Source organism: Balaenoptera musculus, chromosome 2 (genome assembly GCF_009873245.2).
Source record: "Balaenoptera musculus isolate JJ_BM4_2016_0621 chromosome 2, mBalMus1.pri.v3, whole genome shotgun sequence".
In the NCBI taxonomy this organism is placed as follows: Eukaryota; Metazoa; Chordata; class Mammalia; order Artiodactyla; family Balaenopteridae; genus Balaenoptera; species Balaenoptera musculus.
Window position 1 is genome coordinate 100,956,969 of NC_045786.1, and position 12,005 is coordinate 100,968,973.

General features: G+C 43.9%; 2 protein-coding genes across 2 annotated transcripts in view; both read left to right on the forward strand.

Moving 5' to 3' along the window:
- The window catches only part of LOC118889749 (Ig heavy chain Mem5-like), a 60,720-nt gene extending 50,868 nt beyond the window's left edge, over positions 1-9,852 (forward strand). Inside the window, exons 4-8 of the mRNA XM_036841838.1 lie at positions 329-382; positions 6,548-6,826; positions 7,429-7,500; positions 7,865-7,978; positions 8,926-9,852. Of these exons, the coding sequence (XP_036697733.1) occupies positions 329-382; positions 6,548-6,826; positions 7,429-7,500; positions 7,865-7,977 (518 nt within the window). The 3' untranslated portion in view covers position 7,978; positions 8,926-9,852. The remainder of the gene's footprint in view (positions 1-328; positions 383-6,547; positions 6,827-7,428; positions 7,501-7,864; positions 7,979-8,925) is intronic.
- The window catches only part of LOC118889744 (T cell receptor alpha chain MC.7.G5-like), a 257,692-nt gene that overhangs the window by 160,952 nt on the left and 84,735 nt on the right, over positions 1-12,005 (forward strand). The window lies entirely within an intron of this gene.

Here is a 12,005-nt window from a genome sequence, read left to right on the forward strand (position 1 = left end):
TGCCCCACCTAAGTGTAGCCAAGGGTTGACAATCACCCACTCTATGATCAGCAGTCTACCTTTCTTTGCTCCTGATCTAAGAAACTCTTTTCCAACCTCTGTCATTCAGAGCACAAATTCAGATTGTGACACATGGCAAAAGCCTAGATTTCTATTTGACCCAGGAACCGCCTCCTGCTTTGTCCTGAAGGTTAGCCCCCAAGACTGAGAAAAGAGGTTAAGCAGATGAGACAGAAAATCCCATCCAATGACTATCACGTGAGCTGGCAACTGGGGCCAGGGTTGTGGTAAGAAAAAAGAAAGGCAGTTTTTAGACTGGGTTCATCAGCTGTGTATAATCCACTGATATTTGGCAAAGGAACCTATCTGAACGTTGAACCAAGTAAGTGACTCGTTGTTTTTCTTTTGGCCACTATGTTTGGCAATTATCTTTGTTAAATATTTTCCCAACTCATCAGCTTGGGAAACACTTCTTAGGTTGTTGAAAATCCCTCCAGCAGGTAATTTAGCAAGGGATGGTTTGAGGGGCAGGGACTGAGTTTCTGATACAATCCAGGGTGGGTACGTGCTGCAGTAGTCTTCTTGGTCCACTCTCCGTCCAGGAGAGTTTTTGTGGCCTTCCCTCTACCTGACTAGCCTTAGCAAACCAGCTTACTTAACACCCATGCATTCACCATGTACAGATCTGGGCAATGACCAGACCTGCACTACAGCACATCTAGTAAATATGAGGTGCAGTGGTGAGCATGTTAGACCAAGAGGTCAAAGACTGAGTTCCAATCCTCTTTGACGAGCTCTGTGACTTCACTGAACTCGAGTTTCCCTCTAGCTGGTTCAAATGATTTCCCAGGTGTCTTCCAGCTTTAGCACACTAAAATCCTGATTATCATCCAGACCAATTCTAAGGGACAATATAGTAGGAAAAGCAAGGAAGTCTAATGATGTGAATGTCTTATGACCCAGTGGGAATTCTGGGATTTAATGAAAAAAGATGCTGAAAAAGGAATCAAAACTCTCCCTATGTGTCCATTACTTAGACTTTGTATGACTTCAGGGGTTTTGACAAGTGACAGCTGAGGCTCCTTTCAGTCCTGTCATCTATTACTCTGGTTCAATGAATGGAATCTGGGGTCTGGAGACCTGAGAGTCAGGCCCAGCTCAGCCACTATCTTAACCACGCTTAGCTCCAGCGACTCCATCTGTAAGATAGATCTAATAATATCATCTCATGGAGTTTGTTACAGTAGTGTTTTTTGAGGTAGTGTAAGCACAAGCCATTTGTAAGTAGTAAAGTACTTATAGAAATAGTAGTCATCTATGAGTATTAACATCCTTTTAATAGACTCCAAGTCTTTTTCATCAATGGCTCTTGGTCCAGCCATCGTGTCCTTCCACCTCTAACTGAGGCATAGTCCTTTCTGATTGACTTGAACCTTACAGTTACGTTTCTGCTGACAATAGCCATTTGACAGTTTATTCCTTTTTCCCTGTGAAAATGTGATCCTGAAGCAAGATCTAGGGGTAAGAGATGACAGGAGGAGATAATAGCAGTAAACGTAGGGACGTCCCTCAATGTCAACACTCAGAAGATAACACACATTAAAGAAGCTGCCAACGTGAAATGCTTAGATCTCAGAAACCCTTGCAAAGTTCTATGTCTCTAGCTAACCCACCCCCTTCCAAACAGATGCACTAGGCAGGGGAAAAATAGGTAGTAAGGTTTTTGGTCATGATGTCTGAAATGGTGGGCTGACCTCACAACTCACCTTTGGAAACGGGACTCAATTCATCGTGGAACCGAGTAAGTTATGCATTTTATTCAGTGTGTATATTCCCTTGGAGTTGTGGCATAGTCCTGAATAAACGCAACTTCTTGAGAAGTTAGGAGGTTCTAAATGGGAAATCCATTGTTGTTGTTACAAAGAGCCAGGGTAAAATTGGAGGACAAATTCACTAGGTTTCTCTTAAGAAAATATTCTACGTATGCTTGGAAGCTCTGTTCTGAGGATTAGTATTGATAAGTCTTCTACAACTGCTTAAATAAAGCCCTTGGTCAGGCTTCTGGCCCTCTGGTCAGGGACTGGGACCAGGGAAAAGGCAAATTCTAGATAAGGAGAATCTTTCCACTGTTTATGAGGAAAAAGAGTCACGGTCACAGCGTAGGAAGAGGGAGGGTTAGAAAGAAGAAAAACGTTATTAAAGAAGGAGTTAGATCAAAATAGCCTTCTCTGCCTCAGACGATAAAAGCCAATCTGCCCTTGTCTCTTTTTTGCTGAGAACTTGCATTAAATCATCGTACCTGGCTCACACTAAATGTTCTCCAAGGTCCCATCCTCGTCTGGCTCTGCCGAGAACCATAATGTGCTCACCTCCCTTGTTAGCCCTGAATCTGAGGATTCTGTAAATGTTCAGGAGCCTACATCCAAAGTAGAAACACAGCCCCCAACTTCAAGACAATAGCGAAGTAGTGGTGCTTTCCTAGAGATATTGTCCCCTGGCAGTCTGTTCCAGTGTTTGGAAATCCAGGGGTCATATTCAGGTAGTCTGGGTAGCTGCCAACAATCAGTCACCGGGACCAGTCCAGAGAACAACAGTCTTTCAGATGCTTTCCAAAATGCCAAAACCAATGGGGCATTGGTTAGATTCTGATTTTGTTTATTTCAGAGGAAATAAAAAGTGGGGAAATATACATGAATGTGGGTAGGCGATCTGACAGTCCTGAAAGGGACTGGTAATGTCAACGGGGTCTCTGCCTCTCAGAGGGTAATATAAACTTATAGGCATACTTGATTGCCTCTTGCTTCCAGGGAAATAGTGGAATTTGGTGAGTTTTCTTATCTTTGAAGGGAGAGAGACTAGAGCAATGAAAAGAAGGAAAGAAACAGAATCACGTTGTAACTGATTGCAGTCTGATTGATGTTAGGCAAATTGCATCTGAGCAAAAAGTGTTGTGTTTCATTTTCCCTTCAAATCATTTCCACTTGAGATTCAGAGTTATCTGCAGTGCTAAAATCAAATCTCTGAGGCTGTGCCTTTGGGAGTCTTCAGAGATGAAACTGATGCTTAGCCCCTCTGTCGAGATGCTGACCTGAGCTCTCCAATTGCTTCTCTGGTTTTCTCTTCCTGCAGTGATCGAGTGTAATATGATGATATGAAGCTCAGGTAGGGAGACTGAGAATTTCAAATCAAACCCCCAATCCTTAAAGTTTTGGCAACCTATAATGGCCCTATACAACCATCCTTCCCTTTGCCTAACTCTAGCCCTAGACTCTTGATATTTTGGTGATAAGACAGAGTAATCATCCTTAAGTTCTATTTCACATGATTACTCTGTCCTCCTGAGGCTTGTATCTGGATCCAGACTCAAGAGAAATTATAAAACAAAAATAAACAATCCAAAGCAAGCGCTGGCTTCTCTGACCTGTATCCATGACACATAGCACCACTGGGATCCCCTGTCAGCTACCAATTTCTTGTTCAACCCTCAGGTCCTTAGAAAGCCTTTCCATGGACTCAGGGAATTAGAAAGTAGGTTTGTTGTTATGGTGAGACTCAGTCTGAGTGATGGGGAAGAAATTAGGTTTCTAATCAAAAAGGTGGATTGTGACCCAAGAGAAGCGAACCAGAATATGAGAACAAGATCTGTGTCTAAACCCTCCTCAGCCTAACATTCATTACAAGAAATGTCAATATTCAGTGCCCCATCCCTACTCCCAAGCTAATGTGTTCTTCTTGGAGAGCCCTCCCAATAAACGGGATGTTAAATTTTCCATCCTGAAGGCAGCTATTGGTCACCTGTCACCCTCTTCTCTTGCTCTGTCTCAGCCCTGTCCCCTGTCCCAGTGCTTCTTGGCTGGGGATTTCATGCTCACCTCCTTACCCAGCAGTTAAACTATTATTAGCTTCAAAGGGAACTGAGAATCTATGAGTTCGACCCCTGATCTAATCAAGGGCAGCTTCGTAGCTCTCTGAGTGGTGGGGTCTCTAGGCTGGGATCCAGGCTGGAGAGGCAGGATACAGATGTTCTAGCCCAGGCCCCAGGGCCAGCCCCAGGCTGGTTACCTGTGAGGCAGCGTCACAATGTGCTCCTGGGACACCCGACAGATGTTTTTTGGAGCTGGCACCAAACTCTTCGTGGAGCCCCGTGAGTTGATTTTTTTTCCATACATTTCTAGGGAGAAATTGACTCCTGGGACTAGGGTTGCCATCCAGTTTGCATTACGTGAAAAAGTATAACTAGGAGATGGAGTAGTACAGATGGAGTGGGCCACAGTAAAGACACTAGGCTGAGTAGCTGAAGTAGCTCTGTAACTAGTTTTACTTAAAAAAAAAAAAAAAAAAACTTATTTCTGAAATCTTCAGAGCAGCCCAGAAAGCACAAAGAAATCTAGAAGAATTATACTAATAGTTGGAGCATCAGGTGCCAGAGGGGCAGAGGCCCAAATTCTCCAAGGTGGTTGCTTCATCCTTAGGCATCCCTTTAGCTAAGCTGACTAGTGTGAATGCCTTGTTGCCACCTGTAAAATGTCCTGCAGCTGGAAGATTTAGGAGAGAGATGGTCACCCTGGTCAGAGTAATCAAGTAGAGCAAACTTACCTGATTTGTGTTCAAGTCAAATCCCATGTTGGCAGAGATCTTTGAAACTGTGAGTGACATTTGTTATCCATGTTGCGATGCTTAGGGAACCAGTAAGACACTCTATGAGAATCTAGAACATAGATGACTTCTAAGTTTATAAATTAAGAAAAACTGTTCAGGAAAGGTATACACTTCTTTTTGTATTGTTTACCAGCACATAACCTTAGCATTAGATGGGTACTCATAAAAAGAGAAAGTCTGAAAATAAAATAACAATTGCCCAAACAAATAGCACTTTGCAATACATGCTGAAATGTAATTACATTTGTGGACCAAGGAGAAAGCCTGGAAATTCTCAAAAGATAAGCGATTACATCTTTAAAGTTTAGACTACAATGTAGTGCAAATTTTATACAACTTCAAACTTTGGTTTAGGTCTAATATAAAATAGACTAGGTTACATATGGCAACTATATTGTATGCATCCCATTTTTTAAAAAAGGTTCAATTCAATAGCCTTTTCTTTGGTTACCATGATACCAAAGAATGGGTTAAACACTTTACTTTCAAACAATTGTTTTGAACGGATAGACATTAATTGAGAAAGGGGATCTGAGAAAAATGTTTTACCAAACCAATGCATTATGCTCTATCTGAAATGCTGAGTAACAGATTCAGAGCTCAATATCCTGAGTGTATGACCTTCTTCAGACATCTGTCTTGTTGGTTATATCACATTATTCAAATTATTCAAGCCAGGTCTCTCCAGCCCAAAGTGATCATTAGCAACTGCCTTTGAAATTAGGTTTTTAAATCCCAAGCAAGGCTTAATTATCCAACTAAATCAGACTACGACTGGGTCACACTCTTAAGTAATGAAGGAGATAGGGTTATTTTGGTTTTGCTTTTTAATGGACTAGTTTCCTTTCTCTATAACTTATTTTCAAGCTCCCTTGAAAATCAACTGGAATCCATCTCACCAAAGTCAGTATCATAAGCGAGAAATGCCGCAGTTCTGGAGGGAGGTGACTGAGCAGAACGTGTGGTTTCCAAGCCGTTACTGCTGGGGTTATCGGTGTCTGTTATCAGTGGCTTCAGCTATGCCGTGAAACAAAACAATGAAGGTTTTCTCCTTCCACGTTCCAGGAGAGCCCTTTGAAAAATCCCCAACCCCCCTCTGGTTTTAAGGAAAGAAAAAGATGCATATACAGAGTAGCAGATAGATGATTGTCCAAGATGACGCATGAAAGGAGAGAAGGCCAGGAGGAGACCCAATTATTGTTAAACAGTGTTCCACAGCTCCACTTAGAACAAAACAAGAAGAAATGGGCTTAAACTGGTTTTATGATCCTAAGGACTTCTGCGAATGATAGCTGTAATTCTCTGATTAAAGACTCAAAAGAAACTGTAGGGTGGTCCCTTACAAAAGAATAAGAATTCACCTGAAGGCAGAGAGATGGACCACTTAACTTTAGCAGATCCCTTCCAGTCCAAAAAATGGGGATGACACCCTGAAGTGACACAAACACCTCCATCCGCAGAGTGTTGGAACCAGTTATATAGTCCTTCTCAGACCTTGCCCTCATCTCATTCCAAGGGCTCATGCATTTAAAATAAACCAACTGATTCAGAGAGATTTTCAGCCTAACTGGATTGTCCAGAGGACTGTTTAATAAAACATAAATATTTGAAATTCAAAAGACCCAGACATTTCTTTGTATTTGTCATTTTCTATCTCTGCTCCCAGCCATATCTCTTAGCAGCTCCTAACTAGCAGTCAAACTGCTGTCTTTCATGTCTACTTCTCTTGGCCATCCTTTCATAGAGGTGCTAACAAGCTCAGGTCACTAACAGGATGCAGGAAAGTCTGGATTGTAGTGTTTGGCCCCAGAGGAATTGAGGAAAACATCATGGTTTAACTCCCACACATGGATAATCATCTCACAAAATAAATTGATTATATTTGCAGAAATTCAGGCCGTTGCCAACCCATCCGTTTTTGTCATGAAAAACGGGACAAATGTCGCTTGTCTGGTGAAGGAGTTCTACCCCAAAGACGTAACTATAAGTCTGGAATCATCCAAGATAATAAGAGAATATGACCCTGCTATCGTCATCTCTCCCGGTGGGAGGTACAGTGCCGTCAAGCTTGGTCAGTATGGAGATCCAGATTCAGTGACATGTTCAGTTCAACATAACAAACAAACCTGGCGCTCTACTGACTTCGAACCGAAGAAAAATACTTCAGGTAGGTCCTATCTGGCCTCAAGGGGCTGCGATTGTGGGGAAGAAAAGTCAAGGGAAAGAGAAGTTAGAGATGTAAACTCTTGACAGATCTCTCAATATGGCGTCATGCTGGAAACAAGACTTAGGCTCAGACTCAAGACTTAGGCTAATTCCCATCATTGACTAGGAATTAAACTCTCTGCATCTCCGCACTGGAAGCTAAGATAAAGCCCATCTTATTTCATCCCCATCTCTCCTCTTCACCAACCCCTGTCTCCTTCATACTAAAGACTCTAGGGTTGAAAATTCACGTGAGGTCTAATCTAGTGTGAATGCCATAACAAAGGGCAGCCCAACTTATCATGGTGTTAATTATTCTAGTTGTTCTTACAAATTAGAGGCATACCTGGATGTGGGCCTCATGGTACAATGGAAAAAAGTCTCAGGACAGGAAGTATGTTGACTGTGCAAATAGCTATAGGACCTTAACCAAGTCACTTCTCTGGTCCTTAGTTTACTTACTTAAAGTCTACGTAAGTAAAACCTGAAATCCAGTTTTAAAACCTGAAATACTTTGAGCCTCTCGGTTATCATTATAACCCTGACCACTGCTGTTTGTTCCAGAAAATTCAAAACCAAAGGAAATTGAAAACATCAAGCAAACTCAAACTCCAGAGACCTGCTATGAGCCCCAAGGTTAGTTGAAACCAAAGGGCCAACTTCACAATTGAGGTTAAAGTAAATTCTGTCATTGTCAGATGGGGCCCAAAATCATTCTATTTCAAAAGAAAACAAAAATCATACCTGAGCCCAGCTGACTCCCTCTGACTCTCTAAGCAGAGTTTGCCTGGCTGCAAGCATGGGTTTTTCCAAAGCTTGCCTTGCTGGATGTGAATAGCAGCCTTAGTTATCTGAAGGCTGTCTGGCACCAAGCTGGGCTTCAGACCAGGAAGAATGATGGTGATTCAGGGCAGGCTGGTTTCGGTGCTGTGGGTCCAATTTCTGGAAGGAAATTTAGTCTCTTGCTGAAGCCACCATCTTCATTCTCATTCAACTGCAGTTCAAGCCGAGAAGGTGAACATGATGTCTCTTGCAGTGCTGGGGCTCCGAATGCTGTTTGCCAAGAGTGTTGCCATCAATTTTCTCTTGACTGCCAAGTTATTTTTCTTTTAAGGTAAGAACTAGCTGCTTCTTATTCCTACCTCCACCCAAACTATGTTGCACATGGAGGAAAGGAGTTTAGGAATGGTAAGAAGCATTGCGAAAGGAAAAACACATAGAGATATATTATGATTTCCTAAGGTGGACCTTTTCAGATACTCAGCATAACACCCCATCTCCTGTTAGCCTTTTATTTCAAGCCAGACTCAAAATCCATGTAATATAATATCATACCAGCCGATAATCCTCACCTCCAACTCAGGAGCTAAAAAAATTGGACCTAAACAGGAGAAATCTTTTTCTTTACTGCTAATTTTGTTTATATGGCTGAGGGACCATGGGCTTTTTGCAAGGCCATCAGTAAAGCTTCACTTGAAGAACGTTCAGGGGGAGCAGAACCTATCTTTGCCCAGACAAAGGGGATGTCAGCTCTCGATCGTTAATCATAGGACTCGACGTGTAGACCAGCCTATCTCTGGGATGAACCTATGGTCCCATCCTTAGTGAACAGCTCATAACTAGCCACTCGGGATGCATGCAAAGTTGAGGATGAGATGTGAATTATTTGCCTGTTACTTGCATTCCCTCTTCTGGTTATCTTAGACATGAAATTTGACCCGGGGCTTAGGTTTGCCTATGTCACTAACTCACTATGTTACCTAGGCCAGGTTGCTGCACCTCTCTGGGCCTGGGTTATCACATCTGTAAAACAAAGGAGTGGAGAATAACTAAAGGAGAGCAGATGGGTTTTATGACCTGTGCCAACATTGATAAACTGACAGTGACTAGCTGAACTATCACCATGTGTAGAAGGGAAATGTGCCAGGATAGATTAGTGATGTCTGCAACGGTACAACCACAGCAAGTACTGGCCACCCCCAGACTGCATGACTGCTGTGATTCCTTCCAGCGCTGACAGTCTATGATTCTATAACTCTGACAATTTTCCTTCACTTGCAGGCTGACTGGCATGAGAAGGCTACACGCCCTGAAAGAAACCAAAAGCCTACAGAGGTGCTATCTCCTAGGCTTTCAACTTCCTGGTGGTTTAAGTTGACCCGTCCCAGCCTTGCTTAAATGGCTGTTACCCAAACCAGTTTTCCTTTAAAGGCAACAAACCCAGCTTATCCTTCAGCCTGATGAAAGACAGAAGTCCTGGGGAGTGGGGGCTTATGGTCCCAACTGTTTTACATGCTGCTTTATAAAAGGATACAGAGATATGAAGGTATATAGGACACATTTTTTTTCCTACAACTGACACACTTTGAAAATGGTGTTTTGTTCCTTTGACTTTCTTTGCCTCCAGAAGTAGAAAGTGGGAGCCATCAGGTTCCTAGCTCCATTCTCCAAGAGGAAAATAGATCCTGGGCTTCTACCTAAACATAAAAGGCTCTGCTCAACCCAGCACTAGGTTTGCCCCAAACTAGCATTCTCATCCACAAAGGCACTTTCTGCTTTTCCTAGTATTTGACAAACAAAACTACATTTGACTCCCTAATACTCTCTGCCCAGGCAATGGGGTTTCTCAAATCTCATCTAAATACTCTCAGAGTTATTAGCAGAGATCAGAGTAAAATGCAGAGGAAATGTGTTTCTCTCTATTAATTGATTTAACGAACGTGAATTACTCCAAGTTCTAGGCACTGTACTGAGGGTGCAAAAATAAGTAAGACGTGGGTCTTGCTTTCAAACAACTCATTGTGCAAGTGTTCTGGGAGGGAGGGACAGGAATGAGATCCCAAGATTCCCCCTGTAAGAACAGTGTCTTCATGCCCCCCTGCCTGCCCATTTGTGCCCGGGAAGTTTGAAGGCATTGGACCTTTGGTATTGATGGTTTTCTGCCATTCTTCTTTGTCTCTGTTGCATGTATTAAAGTGCATTGTGTGTGCCTTGCTTCTGGCTTTCCTCATTGCGGACCATCGCAGGGGGTAAGGGGAGCTGTGAATTCACTGGTAGTCAGACAAAAACCAAACCGAGTTTATAGGTCACACCGCAGCTTCCTGGGCCCCCAGCCTGCAGGCTCCTGCCTCGGGGACCCACCCCTGGGTTTCCTGCTACTCCAACAACAGCAGTGACCCTGGTGTGGCCTCTGAGCTCTGCTCCTCCCACCTCAGCAAGGCCAGCTTTTTCCGGGTGCACGAACCCAGGGAGCAAAGGTCTAGCAACTGAGCGCTGTGGGTTCCTCAGCATCTATGTGGGCTGTCAGGCGGGGGCTCATGAGGTTACAAGTGAAAGAGCAACGTTCATCCACAATTCCCCGCCTTTGCCATCTGCAGACTCCCATGTCACGTCCTCACAACCCAAACCAAAGAAAGGAGGCAGTGGCATTCTGAGTCAATGAGTTTAGGACAATCTAGATGGATAAGCCAGGTCCATCCAGGGGAAAACTATTAAAAGAGTCCACACATCTTCACCTCATGTGCATCAAGAATGCCTGTTTCCAAAACATTCCCATCTGTTACCCTGGGCCATTCTTAGGATGTTTCTCTGAAGTTGCTAAGAACAAAACAACACATCCTCATTTTTCAGATGGAAAAAAATATGTCCCCCAGAAAAGGTATGTACCCTGTTCAAAGTCATTCAGAGAGGCAGTGATATTTCTGGGAGCAGAACAAAGTTATCAGGAGTGCCAGCCCCGAGTTCCTTCTACAAGAGCACAGCACATCCCTGAGACAGGGAAGAGGGCTTGTTTTGAAGTTCAGCTAGGCTGAACTTCAGGATAGTCCTGTACATAGCATATGAATGAGCCACCCTCTGGCCTACTTTGATCATCAGTGAAAGGCATCCTAGTATTTTATAGGACCATGAATTTCTTCCACAAAAAGGATGCTCCTGAAAAGATTTAAGGCAGGAGCCAGAGGGGATTGCGGCTGCCTTCTGGTGTGGAGACCATGCTATCGTGGATTATAGTCTTCCAGAGCTTTCACGTGTAGAATCTCATGTGACCCCGAAGGAGTCTCCAGGAGATTAGTACACACGCTCAGTAGGTGGCAGAACAAAAGCCCAGGAGGCTGAGTCATTTGGCCTGATCCTTTGGCTCCCTCACGCATGTCTTTTCCATCCCTCTCTATAGCGAGTGCTCTCCACCTGCCTGTGTTAAAGCCCAGATATACTGCTGCCCAAGCCACCTCCTGATACAGCCTCCTAGGGTGCAGCTGCGAGGGAGCCCCCAGAAGTGCAGCCCCACACCCCTGGCTCTGTCATTAACCAGATCAGCGACCTTCCAAATGTCCCTCACTTCTCTGGGCTTCAGTGCTTTTCCTATAAAATAACGTCTAAGGCTTCTACTATTTCTAAGATTGCATCTAATAACTCTAATAGTTGTTTTAAGGAAGAGACACCCGTAGAAGTAGAGGAAGGAGGGATGGATTCCCAGGGCAGAGGGTATATCTACTTTTGACATCACATTGTTGGTTTCCCCTGGAGGTAATTCTCTCCCCTGGGGATACCACTGAGCTCCAAACTCAGGGACTTTGAAGCTGGGATTCTGGTTTTCACAGACAGCTTTCTGGGAATATCTCAGTGCTCTTCAGTGAAAGAAAAACGTTCTCCAAACACAGTAAGTAAAATGGAGGTGCCAAAGAGAATCCAGGAGAAATAAGGTGGCTGCACTAGAAGATGCAAATGAAAGGTAAACCAGGGAAATTTTTTAAAGTAAGTAACTTTGTGTCCAATTTGAGTCTTAAAAGGAAACAGGCCAATTCACAGCAATGGATGAATGATGGAGACCAAAATAAAGACACTTCCGAAAGGCTCTCCTTAAGTTGGCCCTTCACCAGCCCCGTCCTGGTACGCTCCCGGCACACGCAGCACACCCTTGTCAAGCCCTGCTCTGTATCAGGCACGACCTGGGCACCGGAGTCTCTCAGACGTGCAGTCTCCCTTCCCCACCATGGGCACTCGGGCAGCCAGGGCCCTCTGTGTCAGAAGTGGGGAGATGTCTGCTCCATTGGAAGCCAGGGTGCTCCCCTGGATGTGACCAGGCCTTTTCTTATTTGGCAGACACGTTAGGGTACCTCTAAAGGCCAGACTGGACCACA